General features: G+C 45.3%; 1 protein-coding gene across 1 annotated transcript; it reads left to right on the forward strand.

Annotated features, from left to right (window-relative positions):
- Nucleotides 1-6,471: 6,471 nt before the first annotated feature.
- On the forward strand, nt 6,472-10,359 carry LOC117835114 (cytochrome c oxidase assembly protein COX11, mitochondrial). Its single transcript, XM_034714483.2, has 6 exons — nt 6,472-6,858; nt 7,966-8,018; nt 8,663-8,735; nt 8,810-8,914; nt 9,857-9,937; nt 10,028-10,359. The coding sequence occupies exons 1-6, from the start codon at nt 6,559-6,561 to the stop codon at nt 10,127-10,129; spliced, it is 714 nt and encodes a 237-aa protein (XP_034570374.1). The 5' UTR covers nt 6,472-6,558; the 3' UTR covers nt 10,130-10,359.
- The last annotated feature ends 1,935 nt before the right edge of the window (nt 10,360-12,294 follow it).

Consider the following 12,294-nt stretch of genomic DNA (forward strand, 5'->3'; position numbering starts at 1 on the left):
AGATTGTTTAGGGGGTGTTTGGGAGGGGGCTAATGTTTAGCTCCCCATTTTAGATAGATTTTAGCCCCTTCCTCCCAAACAAGAGAGCTAAAACTTTAGCCCCCCAAATCCATTAGCCCCTCCAAGGGGTGCTAAAATAAGCTAAAGAGGCTAAAAGTGGTCCCCCTTGTCTGAAATTCCACCCTTGCCCCTCCCGCACCCCCTTCTCTCTCCTCCGCCCGGCACCCTCCAGCAGAATCACGCGCGCCGCCATCTTCTCCTCCCACTCCCATTCCTCATCCCGTCTGGATCTCGCAACCACATCCCGGTCCCGCACCTTCGCATCCCGTATCGCGCCCCCTCTGCCGACGCGCCTCCGCCGTCCTCTCCCTTTCCCTAACCGTCGCCGTCCTTTTCTTCCCCACCCCATCGCATTTCTTACGTTGCCACCCCACCTCCGTCGATCCCTCCCCACCACGCGCGGTGGCATCCTCCCCACCCCACGCCGCTCCAGGTCCAGAGGCCCCCTCCCCCCGAAGTGCGTCGCTGGGCTACTCGTGCGTGCTCATGGACGGCCACGGCAACGACGCCTTCTCGCAGCCGGATCCGCCCTTCCCCGCTGGCGGCATCAACTTTTTCTCCCAGGCGGAGTCGTACCAAAGGCCACGAGCCGGCATGCAGGCCTTGGATCTGAACTCGCTGGTCGACAAGTTCCCCAACATCACCGCGTACTCCGACTTCCTCCGGGGAGACGGCGGCAGAGTTGCTCGAGGGCGCGGCGCTCGTACCCTCGGTCTTCGTGTGCCCCGCAATGGCGGCGGAGGGAGCAGTGGAGGTGGCGGCACGAGAGGTGGCGGCGCCGGGGGGAGCAGATTTGGCGGCGCCGAGGGAAGCAAAGGTGGCGGCGCAATTCGTGGCAGCGGTAGTGGCTCCAGCAGAGGTAGTGGGCGCGCGACTAGGTCCCTGTTCATTGGATCCACGTCTGGTGGTGGTGCCGACGGTGGTGGACGCGGTGGAGTACGTGTCGGTGGGCGTCGTCGAGGTGGAGTCATTGTTGATGAAGAAGGTTTCTTTGATCTTGATGAAGGGAACCCTCCAGATGTTGCTGATGGCGTCGAAGTGATCTTTCCCGGCTCTAAGGTACTAATCTAAACTTGATATGAAGCTTATATGTATATGCAATGATGCTGTGTTGATGGTTCAATTGATGGTAGTATACCATGTTATGTGCTGATGTATGCAATGTTCCAGCAGTATTATGCAATGTTTATGTGCTGATGCTAGTAAGAGTAGCCAAGATGTCTTGTATGACTTTTTTATATCCTTGTGTGTATGCACTAGATTAAAGGTGACAAGGCATCTTGGTGAGAACCAAATACACTTTTGTCCTGTAATTTGTGCGTCGAGCAAATTAGAGAAGGGAATTGTCACAAAGCTACCATGTCCGCAAGAGGTTACAAGACAATTGCAGAAAAATATTTCTTAGCAACTGGATTGAAGCATGAAAGGAGGCAGTTCAGAAATAGGCTACATGGATTGAAAACTTTGCACACTTTCTAGAGGGGCTTGTAGAAAGATAGTGGCTTGGGTAGGGCTCCAAATGGTACTGTCACTGCTCTAGATTGGTGGTGGGATGAAAACACAAAGGTAAGTATCATTTTTCATATTGTCCATATGTTGCTGCCTTATGGAGTTTTGTAACCTGAACATGTACTTGTTTTGCAGGGTCCCAAATCAGAATGTAAAAAATTCAAGTATGGTCCTCCAGAGTATGATGATCAGCTAGAGAAGATATTCCATGAGGTTGTAGTAGATGGGTCTACCTCCTTCGTACCTGGAGCAGAACATGAAGAAGAGAAAGAAGGTGGAGAAGAAGAAGGTGAAGAACAAGATGGACAACAGGGGTTCCCTTTTGATTGTGATGACAACCCAGTTAGTACAAATAGCAGGAGGAGGGTTAGTAGTACTAGCATTAGGTCCACTGCCACAAGTCCTGGAACGAAGTCCAAGAGCCCTATGGTTCAGGTTATGGACAAGCTAGTGAGTATATGGGTTAAATATGATGATAGACATCACAAGATGTTGAAGAAGAAGGTGGATGAGAAAGCTAACAAGGAGTCGAAGGAAAGAGCAGAGTTGAAGAAGTGTCAAGAATTGGCCTTAGAATGTGGTGCTGCTCCTGATAGTATTGAGTACTATGCTTGTCTGATAATTTTTAAAGAGGGACTGCACAGAGAGTTTTTCTACAATATACCAAGTTCTGAAGCTAGGCTGATTTTCTTAAAGAGATGGTGCGAGGAACACAAGATGTATTAGTTTAGCTATGTTGATCATTGTTGGAGATGTCATAATGTTAGTTTTATCATGAATTGAGTTGTTTGTTGCTAAGAACTGATTGAATAAAATCAATAGTGTGTTGCTGTCTTAGTGATTGTTATGTGCTAACCTTCCTGATGCTCTAACATTACTAACCTTTGCATTGTTTATGGTTTAGGATGCTAATTCTTCAACTGAGTGTTCAAGTGATGATGAGGATAATCATATTATGGAAGATTTCTCTAGTGAAGATGAAACTATGGAGTTCATAATGCACTGTCGTAAGAGGAATCGGAAGTTCTCCAATTTGTTGTTAATGTTTGGTAGGTACTACAAATCTTACATACACAAAGCTCCAAGGAGGGTTGCAACTGTGATGGGCATTGAATGGGTAAATGAAACACTGTCTAGTACGACTTCTTGTTATAACATGTTTAGGCCTATTATTTCATCAACTACATGATTTATTGGTTGACTCATATGGTTTGAGGGCAACTAGAGATATGTCAATAATGAAGCCTTTAGGAATGTTCCTATGTATACTTGGTGCACCGCAGTCACTTAGGCTAGTTGAGGATCGATTTGTGAGGTCATTGGAAACAATAAGCCGTACGTTCGACAAAGTGTTATGCGGTGTTCTTAAGATAGCAATACATAATATTAGGCCACTGGACCCTTTCGAGAGGAACTAAGGGTGTGTTTGGATGGAGGGACAAGATGGGGTCATCCCACTTTTACATGTATTTGGTTGGAGGTCAGGTGAGATGAGGACGACATCTAAGTAGAATATTCCCTGAAAAAGAGGGATGGAACAATTCCTCCAAAACTGGCGGACCTATCCATCCCTCTTGGACGACGTCTCACTCTCGTCTCTTCCTCCTCGCGCCCCTCCTGCCTCAGCCCGGCCCGGCCACGGTGGCGGTAGCGGGCCCTGACGGTGGAGGCCCAGATCCACGGTGCCGGGCAGCACGAGCCCTAGTGGCGGCGGTGGTGCGGGACCTCGACAGGGAGCAGGGTAGGCACGGGCCCTGGCAGCGGAGGCATAGGGGAGCGTCGCGGCACGACCCTGGCGGCGATGTCGCTGGAGCTCAAGGGTGAGGCGAGCGGGGCTTAGGGAGGCAGGCGGTGGCAGCGGGGCTTGGGGAGGCTAGCGGCGGTGGTGGGGTAGTTTGAACAGGCAGCGCGAGATCCCGGACCTGGCCAGCGACGGGCCTAGCCGGCGGGGCGCTTCGTCCTTCGGCGGTGGGGTAGTCCGACATAGGGCGAAGCGCCCCTCCGACCACGCCCGTCGCTGGCTAGGTCCGGGATCTCGAGCTCTGGCAATGGTTGTCCTCTATTTTTGGTGTCTGACACGTGGGTCCCATGCCCTTGTGCGGTTGACATAGGGTCCTGCTACTAACTGGATGCAAACGTCGTCAATAATGAACCGTCCCTTTTTTTGCCAACCAAACAACGAACTGGAACGTCCTCATCACTCTAACCAAACACTAGCTGGTATCATCTCATTCTTTAAAAGAGGGATGACCCTATCCCATCCCACCTCGTGCCTCCATCCAAACACACCTTAATATAATGCTTCTTTGAATTGTCATCGATACAGGCCAGATTAATAGCGAGGAACTGGGAGATGTGAATATGTGATGAAGTACTTCGATCGAAATATCACCGAATCTGAACTGCAGGACATGACCAGGGAGAATGATGTTGAAGGGAAAGGATCCATTGATTTCCTTGAATTCTGTGTCTTGATGGATTTCAAACTGGAGGTATGTGCTGTGTTTCTCTTTTGTTACCCTACTGGCCTACTATACCCCGATGTTCTACTAAATTGCAATCCAAACTATTGCGTTTAGTCTGCTTCATTTAATTTACATATTTGTGCTTTCAAGTCTAGTGATTAGGGACCATCTTTATGTTGCTAGCTACATAGTCATTTGTTTAATGCCAAACAACATTGTTTGCACACAGCACTAAAGCAAGAATGCAGTGCACACTGCCATGTGAAAACCTAACATTTCAATTCAGTGTCTGATGTATGAATCCCAAAGTAATCCAACTGCTTGAAAAAAGACAGAAGCACACACTGGGTATGGAATTCCTTGCAATTGCCATGGTAGTACTAAACTTAAATATTTCTCCATGCTTTGCTAACAAAAATACAGTTCATGCACTCTTGTGGTATTGATTCGCCTGATCTCTTCTCTTGAAGGACATTGATTTAGATGGGGATATGAGAGGAGCATTCAGGGCGTTTGAAGTGGATCGAGATGGCTTTATTTCTGAAGCTGAGGTGCGATTTTCTGCCTGTTCTTATCTAGCTGATCACTCTACTAAGAGTTTTTTCTAGCGAAACATCGACTTGAGATTTCCGAATGACAAACAGTGAACATATCGCTAAAACCATGATGATTTGGCGCTGCAGCTCCGTCACATCATGCACAACCTCGGAGACAATCTGACTGACGAGGAAGTGCCAAGATGATAAGGGAGGCGGACACCGATGATGACGGCCTCGTGAGCTATGAGGAATTCAAGCAAATCATGCAGCACATTTGAGTAGAAGAAGATGATTTCCAATTTAGACCATTTGTCTATTGTCATCTTGAACTCTCGGCACACGAACCACAAATGTTTTTTTTTGGAGATGGAACCACAAGTGTTTGAAACAAAACTAGAAAAAGTTTTTGTGGGTGTGAGTGTGACGGTGAGTAAAGTCTTGGCGACCAGGACATTCTTATCGGCCCATCGCCGAGGGATGGGCTAAGGCCGCAGAGAGGAAGACTACAAGCCCATCCAGAAAAGGCTGCCACTCACACGCTCTCGTTCGTCGCCGCCTCAGACCCACGGTCACAGCGGCCCACCCACCGATGATGTTGCTTCCCTCTGCCGTGGGCTGGCCTCTTCCTCGTCGTCCTCCGCCGCCGCGGGCCGGGTCGCCGGGAGAGTGAGGATCTCGAGACAGGCGGAAATTCTCGGCGTGGCGGTTGCTATGGTACCGTACCATTAATTACATGATCGTTTCTGCCACGCTACCGACTACGGCGGAGCCGTCCCACGACGCAAGGTCTGACTCCCCTCATCTTCGATGTGGTTTCGATGCCGTTGCTGTGGGATGGAGCTGTGCGTTGTTCATTGTGCTTCCTAATTTCTCATTAGTTCATTTAGTCCGCGCTAATTGCACGGCCCGTGCCTCCATAATTGATAGTTCGAAAATACATTGTCTCGTGGAATGGAAGTAGTGTGGCGGGATTTTTCTCCGGAGATTCTATTTGGCTTCCGTGTGCCACGTAGGGATTAGACCCGTCAAGATCCATGAACACCTTATTCTACCTCACACCCAGCGTCCTCCACCCCCACCCCCACCCCCACCCCCTCCGCCGCTGCCTCAGCTAACGGTTGTTGCATCGACCGCCCACCAACCGCCGCCGCCCGGCTACCCCGCCCTTCCTAACCTCGGTAATCCTATCCATCTTCCGAAAGATTTTATTGAAGTTACCTTCCAATTTTTGAGATTCGTGCAACGAATGAGATCCGTCGGATCTACATCCCAAACCCTAGCCTCACACCCCTTCCTCCCATGCCTTGCGTCGTTACCCCCCGTGTGGAGCCTGCCGCCACCGCGCCGCCGGCCGGCCCTGCCGCGCAGGCTCACTGGCCGCCGTGGCCCCCCACGCGAGCTCGCCGACCGCCGGAGCCGGAGAAGAAGATTGAAAATAATGTTGGTTCAACGTTTTTTTAAAAAAAAATTAGGTCAACATTTTTTTCCGAAAAATGTTGGATTCAACTTTTTTTCGAAAAAATGTTGATTCAACTTTTTTGAAGAAATGTTGGTCCAACTTTTTTGAAGAAATGTTGGTCCAACTTTTTTTCAAGAAATGTTGGTCCAACTTTTTAAAATGTTGACAATATTTTTTTCTGTTAATTAGTCTTTGCTGAACTCTTTGCTTTGTTGGGCTGTGCTGTAGCGTGCTATAATGGGCTAGGGTGGGCTGGAAGTTTGAGACCCCTCCTAACCTAGTGGCTGGCCTTCCTCACCCCCACCGCCGGGCTCATAATCTCAGCCTCTCCTCCTCATCATCTCAGCCCATGCTCATAATGGGCCGCAAACTGGAATGTACACAGTACGGCCAATCTGGGCCTATTAAAATGAGGCCGTGGTGGTGTGAAACCGGCGGCCCCGTTTTTAGTCGCGCACCGAAAGAAAAAACAGAGCAAAGAGAACAACGCGGCGGCGACACCACCGCCAGCCGCCTCACCGCCGCGATGGCGATGCGTCAGCTCGCCAGGCTCCAGCAGCACCTCTCCCCTTCTCTCCTCTGCCGGCACGCCCCGCGGCACGCGTGGCCTCCCACCGCCGACGCATCCTTCCTCTGCCGCGGGCTTGCCTCGTCGTCGTCCTCCGCGGCCGCCGCCGCGGCGGGTCGGGAGAAGAGCTCGAGACGGACACTGGGGTACCTGCTCGGCGTGGCGGTCGCTATGGTCGGCGCTTCCTATGCCGCCGTTCCGCTATATCGCCGCTTCTGCCAGGCTACCGGCTACGGCGGCACCGTCCAACGACGCGAGGTCTGGCTCCCCTCATCTTCGATTTGGTTTCGATCCCCTTGTTAGGGATGGATATGTGCGTTGCTCATTGTGCGTATACTAAGAATAGGTGTTTGATTTGGTCCATTCTAATTGCACGGCTCCATTACTGCCACTGGTAGGGATTTAGTTCCATAGGATGGTATGCTTTGCCTGTTTGCCATATGTTGCCTGTGGGAATAGGTGTCATTTCGAAGCTATGTGGAGTTTGTAATTTCCATGGACTTATTATGAGAGTAATAGGAATTTTTTTGAGTTGTTCGGAGTTGTCTTGATTGTAATCTTGTGTTAACCTAGGATTTCTCACTGCCGTGGCTGTGCAAAAATAGTGATTTGCCTCTTCCAATACGGCCAGTGATGAAGGGACAGAGGATAGCATTTCCATCAGTTAACATACCTCTATGCCAACAAAATTTGTTTGTGGTTCTATTGCCACTTTTTGGGCCCAAATATAGATAGATGAGAGCTCAGGATCTTGGAGTTGGCTCGCCCAATTGAGTGTAGAGCGGATAGTGGGCGACCAGCCTTGACCAGGGAGGCAGCAGCTGCCGGCCAGTGTTACTCTCTGCTATTGGTTTCATTGAAGCCTTATGCTTGCAGCTCAATCATAGCTTTGGGCCATATTTGAAAGATGTGATATAGTAGAACACGTGGAAAATGCACCCCCCCCCCCCCCCCCCCCCCCGATTTTCACTAACACAGTGGCAAATTGTTGCCTATGGAAACTTGTGCAAACCCTAAAATGGTGAAGGGAGTTGCAAATTTTCAATTTCAGAGAAATGAAATTTCCTCTCTAAGTCTCACTCAGTGCATGCTGGAGTTGGTGCAAACCTAAGTCAGGAATATGTTCCTTAACTGTCCTTAGATGACATTGTTGTTTCTAGTTCATTTCCCGGGCAATAGCTAACATTGATGATGATATCATCAGCTGAAACAGCGTTATTATGAGTTTTTATCGAAAGGATTGGAATTGAGAGAAGCCAGAAGTCACCTTTCAAATAAATCACATGAAAGTTTGATATGATGGTAAATCCCATTTGTACGTTCGGATTTATGAAGTGGGCTTGAAATTTTTTGGGCTTTGTACAGAGTGTGGAGGAGAAAATCTCAAGACATGCTCGAGACGGAACTACAACATCACGGTCAGCCTTGCTCAACATGGAAATACCAAGTTTTGCATTGTTTATTTCATGTTCCTACACTAATGGAATAGTTTCCTGTGTTATATAAACCTGAAGGCCCCATTAAAGAATTTTGGCACAAATATATTTTATGAAAAAGGGTGAAATACACCAGGATGCTTTAATGTGTTCACTGACTTTTTTTAGAACGTGCCTGCTCATTCTGCTCTTCTGATTATATCTTATGATATTGAGCTTATTGTAATTGTTGATTGAAAATCAAACAAAACCGTAGTTTAGACATGGCATTGTGAATTTCTTTCCTTGGTATCTGTTCATCAATATTTATGGTCACATGTACTTTCATTGAAAAGGTAAGCTTACATGACAATGCATTGGTTGCTAGGTTCAGTTAAAAACGCATGGAACATGCCATGCTAAAGATTGACATGGTACAGTCTTGACAAAAATTGCATCCACTACAGTGATATTGTGTTTTAATCATACACTAACTGTCGTGAACTTGAGCAAAACATGCCCATAGTTTTTCATGAATGGCAGTCCTTTTTTTCGTTTTACATGTGAAACATTGTGCATTGAGTATAGTTTTTGTTCAGCTCTAGTGCTTGCACCTTCCTTTTTAAAATATTTCATTTTGTTTGCAGAGAGATCATTGTCCAATTTAATGCTGATGTTGCTGATGGAATGCCATGGAAGTTCATTCCTACACAGAGAGAGGTAATCATTTGGGATTAGTATATATTTTTTTTTAGGTTTGTATACTCTTTCTTGACCTATCCCATTTGCTGTAGGTCAGGGTTAAACCTGGTGAAAGTGCTCTGGCGTTTTATACTGCTGAAAATCGCAGTTCAGCTCCAATTACTGGTGTATCCACATACAATGTTGCTCCGATGAAGGTGTGAAATTGTACTTTGTGTTTCATTTGTTGTTATCTGCACAGGTCACATGTATCTGCTGTTTCTTCTTTGAAGCCAATTAAATTGTCGTTGATCCTATTTTGACATTTCTTTAGAAATGTTATGCATCTTTGTGCAATACGTCTTGTTTTTATCACAATAGTTTCTACTATACTTTGGGTTTTTCAATAATATCAATATAGCATAATCCCTTCTGGCCCCATCTTTCAGTCTGTTGCCAAGAAATGCTAGGTGTAATACTTGTCCCATGAGTGTACTTTTCATAAGAGCATTCTTGTATGGAACAAATTGCAGTCAGTGCTAACAGTTGAGGGCGATAAAGGATTGATGATTTAAGGACAAATTGTAGCAAACTTTTTTAAATGTACACAGTATACTTCTTATATTATTTTTCTGGATATTAGTTTTTGTAGACATCTTCGTTCCTTGAATTTGAAGATTTAGGCTTTATTATCCTGTGAAAGTTCAAATACTTAACCATATTTTCTAAATTGACACTGTCGCTTGTTCTATTTTTATTGAACTTGTATGTGTATTGTTATATACACCTGCAACATTTCAGTTAAAAAATAAAGCACATGTTTCTTATTGAATCAAAGAAACTTGTCTGTAATGAAGCACAACTTTTCACACCTGAAAGCATATCAGCATGTCTTGCAAAGCAAGATTTGTGAGAGAATCACAGGAATGGTGTTGGGACTTGAGAGGTTATCGTGCACACTCATACCGTTCAATTTTGTGAAGACTAATGTCTACAGAAGAAAATCTTTTGACTCTTTTGTGGCTTTGCAAATCAGCATAACACCAAAATTTCGATCAGAAAGTTTAATGTGAGCTAAGGTGTTGCATGGCATTAGCTAAGAGAAGTTGTCTCCTGTACTTTTGAGTTTACAACAGTATTTTCTTCCTGTTACCCCGCAGGCTGCCATTTACTTTAATAAGATACAATGCTTTTGCTTTGAGGAGCAAACACTTCTTCCCGGGGAACAGATAGACATGCCAGTAAGTTCAGCTTGCACTATCATGAAATATTGCATACATACAGCTATGTACAATTATTTGTGCACAAACCTCACTTGTGAAACCTTTCAGGTATTCTTCTACATCGATCCTGAGTTCGAGACAGACCCCAAAATGGAGGGGGTGAACAACATAGTTCTTTCCTACACGTTCTTTAAGGTGAACGATAGTTAGAAAAACGGAGCAACAGCGTTCGTTCTATTAGAGACACTTCATCCAATCCGTTTGGTTTGAAATAGCGCATCTCATGTAACACTAAGAGAAGAGCTTGTTTATCTGTGTAGTTAGCTCGCATTTGTTGTGGAAAAAGTTTGCAAATAATCTGTAACAGTAACAGTGTACCCGATGCAACCGAAAAGAAGTTCATTCTGCTATATATCAAGGATCCTGCATGATTGAAGTGATGGCATGTCGTCATGAACAAGGGTTCAAGGAAGCAGTGATTCCCCTCTGCGAGTCTGCTTGTGCTGTACTGTAGACTTAGACAAATAGTGTTAACCTTTTTTGAAACCGGACAAATGAAGCGGTTTGCATAGCAAGACGGGACCTGTCATCCAGCTGCAAAAGCGAACGAAGGCCACAGGTAAATTAGCCTTTCAGCACCTTGAGCTGCTTGTCGTGTGGGCGGATGAGGAATATCGAGGATCCTCAGCCATTGGTGGTAGGGTCTAGGGCCGTGTCTTCTCAAATCAGGTCCAGCATCTTATGACTGCTCAATGGATCGTGAGTTTTGGGTTCGCATCTTATGACGCACTGATTTTCACCAGGCAGCCACAGTGTTTAGCTTAGAGGCATGTAATTTAGGGAATCGTTCGTAACATTCCGGGCAACATGAGAGTCGACTCAGCAACTTCCAGAGATTGTTATCGTTTTTATATACCTCGTCGTATGGAAAATGCAATCCTCATATTTTAGACAGATTAGTGTTGTTGGCAAATGACCATGCAACCCACCAGCATTAGTTACGGCATGCAAATAATGAACTCCAGGAAAACTCTAGAATTGTACATTTTTTTTGTTAGATTTTATAAAAAACTAGATTGTATTTTTGACGGGATGGAGAGGTACATATTCAAATTTTTGACAGAAATCACTAATGACCGTTTCAGCCGTCAGGCGGGTCCTAAGCTCAAAACTAACAACTGTGCATTTTGGCGGAACGTGTCAAGAAGTGGCTTCTTTGGCCAAATTTTACCCTTATGTTCACGACTCTATCCCTCGCTCCTCTTGTGTGTCATCGTCGTGTGTGTATCATCTGATGCATCTTTTTCTTTATAGTAAATAATATAGAGGATTCAGATGGGCTATATGGCTTGGCGAACATAGAACAGCTCTTAATAAGACCATCTGCCAGTGGGGCACACGCCCTCTGTTTTAGTGGGGTACCTGCTCTTACTAAATCGAATTATTCAACCGTGCACGAATTATACAACCTCTTATCATTCTTAGTTTCCATCCTCAGTTTACTCTTGTTTACTCACTTTATTCCCTAGTGCATTTCCGAAATCAATGAATGCTTCAAGATAATCTCTATCGTCTAATGTTGAATACACGTACGGTGGCAAATGATGTGCTCGCATCAGAGACATCTCTCACATGCGCACTGCGAGATCAAAGTAACATACGAAATCCAAATCATATCCATGTTCAATAACCCTGTTGATGGAGTTCTATTCATTAGCCCTAAAAAAAGTCACTATTGTATTATGTGCCTCTGGTCATCTTACTAGGATAACTCATAAAAAAATTGCAAAAATTTAGGATAACTCATAAAAAAATTGCAAAAATTGTAAATCTATATTACTACTCGTCCAGTCACTCAAGACCAGCACAACTTGAGAAACTTACAATGAATGTGGATCTACACTGCGATGCGTGGGAGCACATGTCCCCCACCAAATTTTTGTATTGATATATTTTTATATTAGCATAATTTAGTTGCACGGCTAATCGCTCTTTATGCAATGGTAAAAGACAATTTATTCTACGCAAGTTTTTCAAAGTAAATACTCCATTACTCTCATCTAATTAATGACAAGACATCTTTATCAATTATAACATGTACAGTTAAAGATACCAATTATACATAAAAAATTGCCAAAGTATTAAAAGTTGTCTTTGTGCAAAGGCATGAAATTCACTATCGATGTCGCGGCTTTGAAGTATTTTTTTGGCAAATTGAAATGACGCTAAAAGGAACGATAGGGTGCCAGCTAGCGGAGGGAATTTACATGGGTGTCTGAGTTTTCTTCACATCCCTTTGTTCGTACACTGTTAGGTTGGTGGGCATGCGATTGAAAAACTATAACTTTAATCCATGATGAGTGATTTGAATACAC

This window comes from Setaria viridis, chromosome 9 (genome assembly GCF_005286985.2).
Source record: "Setaria viridis chromosome 9, Setaria_viridis_v4.0, whole genome shotgun sequence".
Lineage (NCBI taxonomy): Eukaryota > Viridiplantae > Streptophyta > Magnoliopsida > Poales > Poaceae > Setaria > Setaria viridis.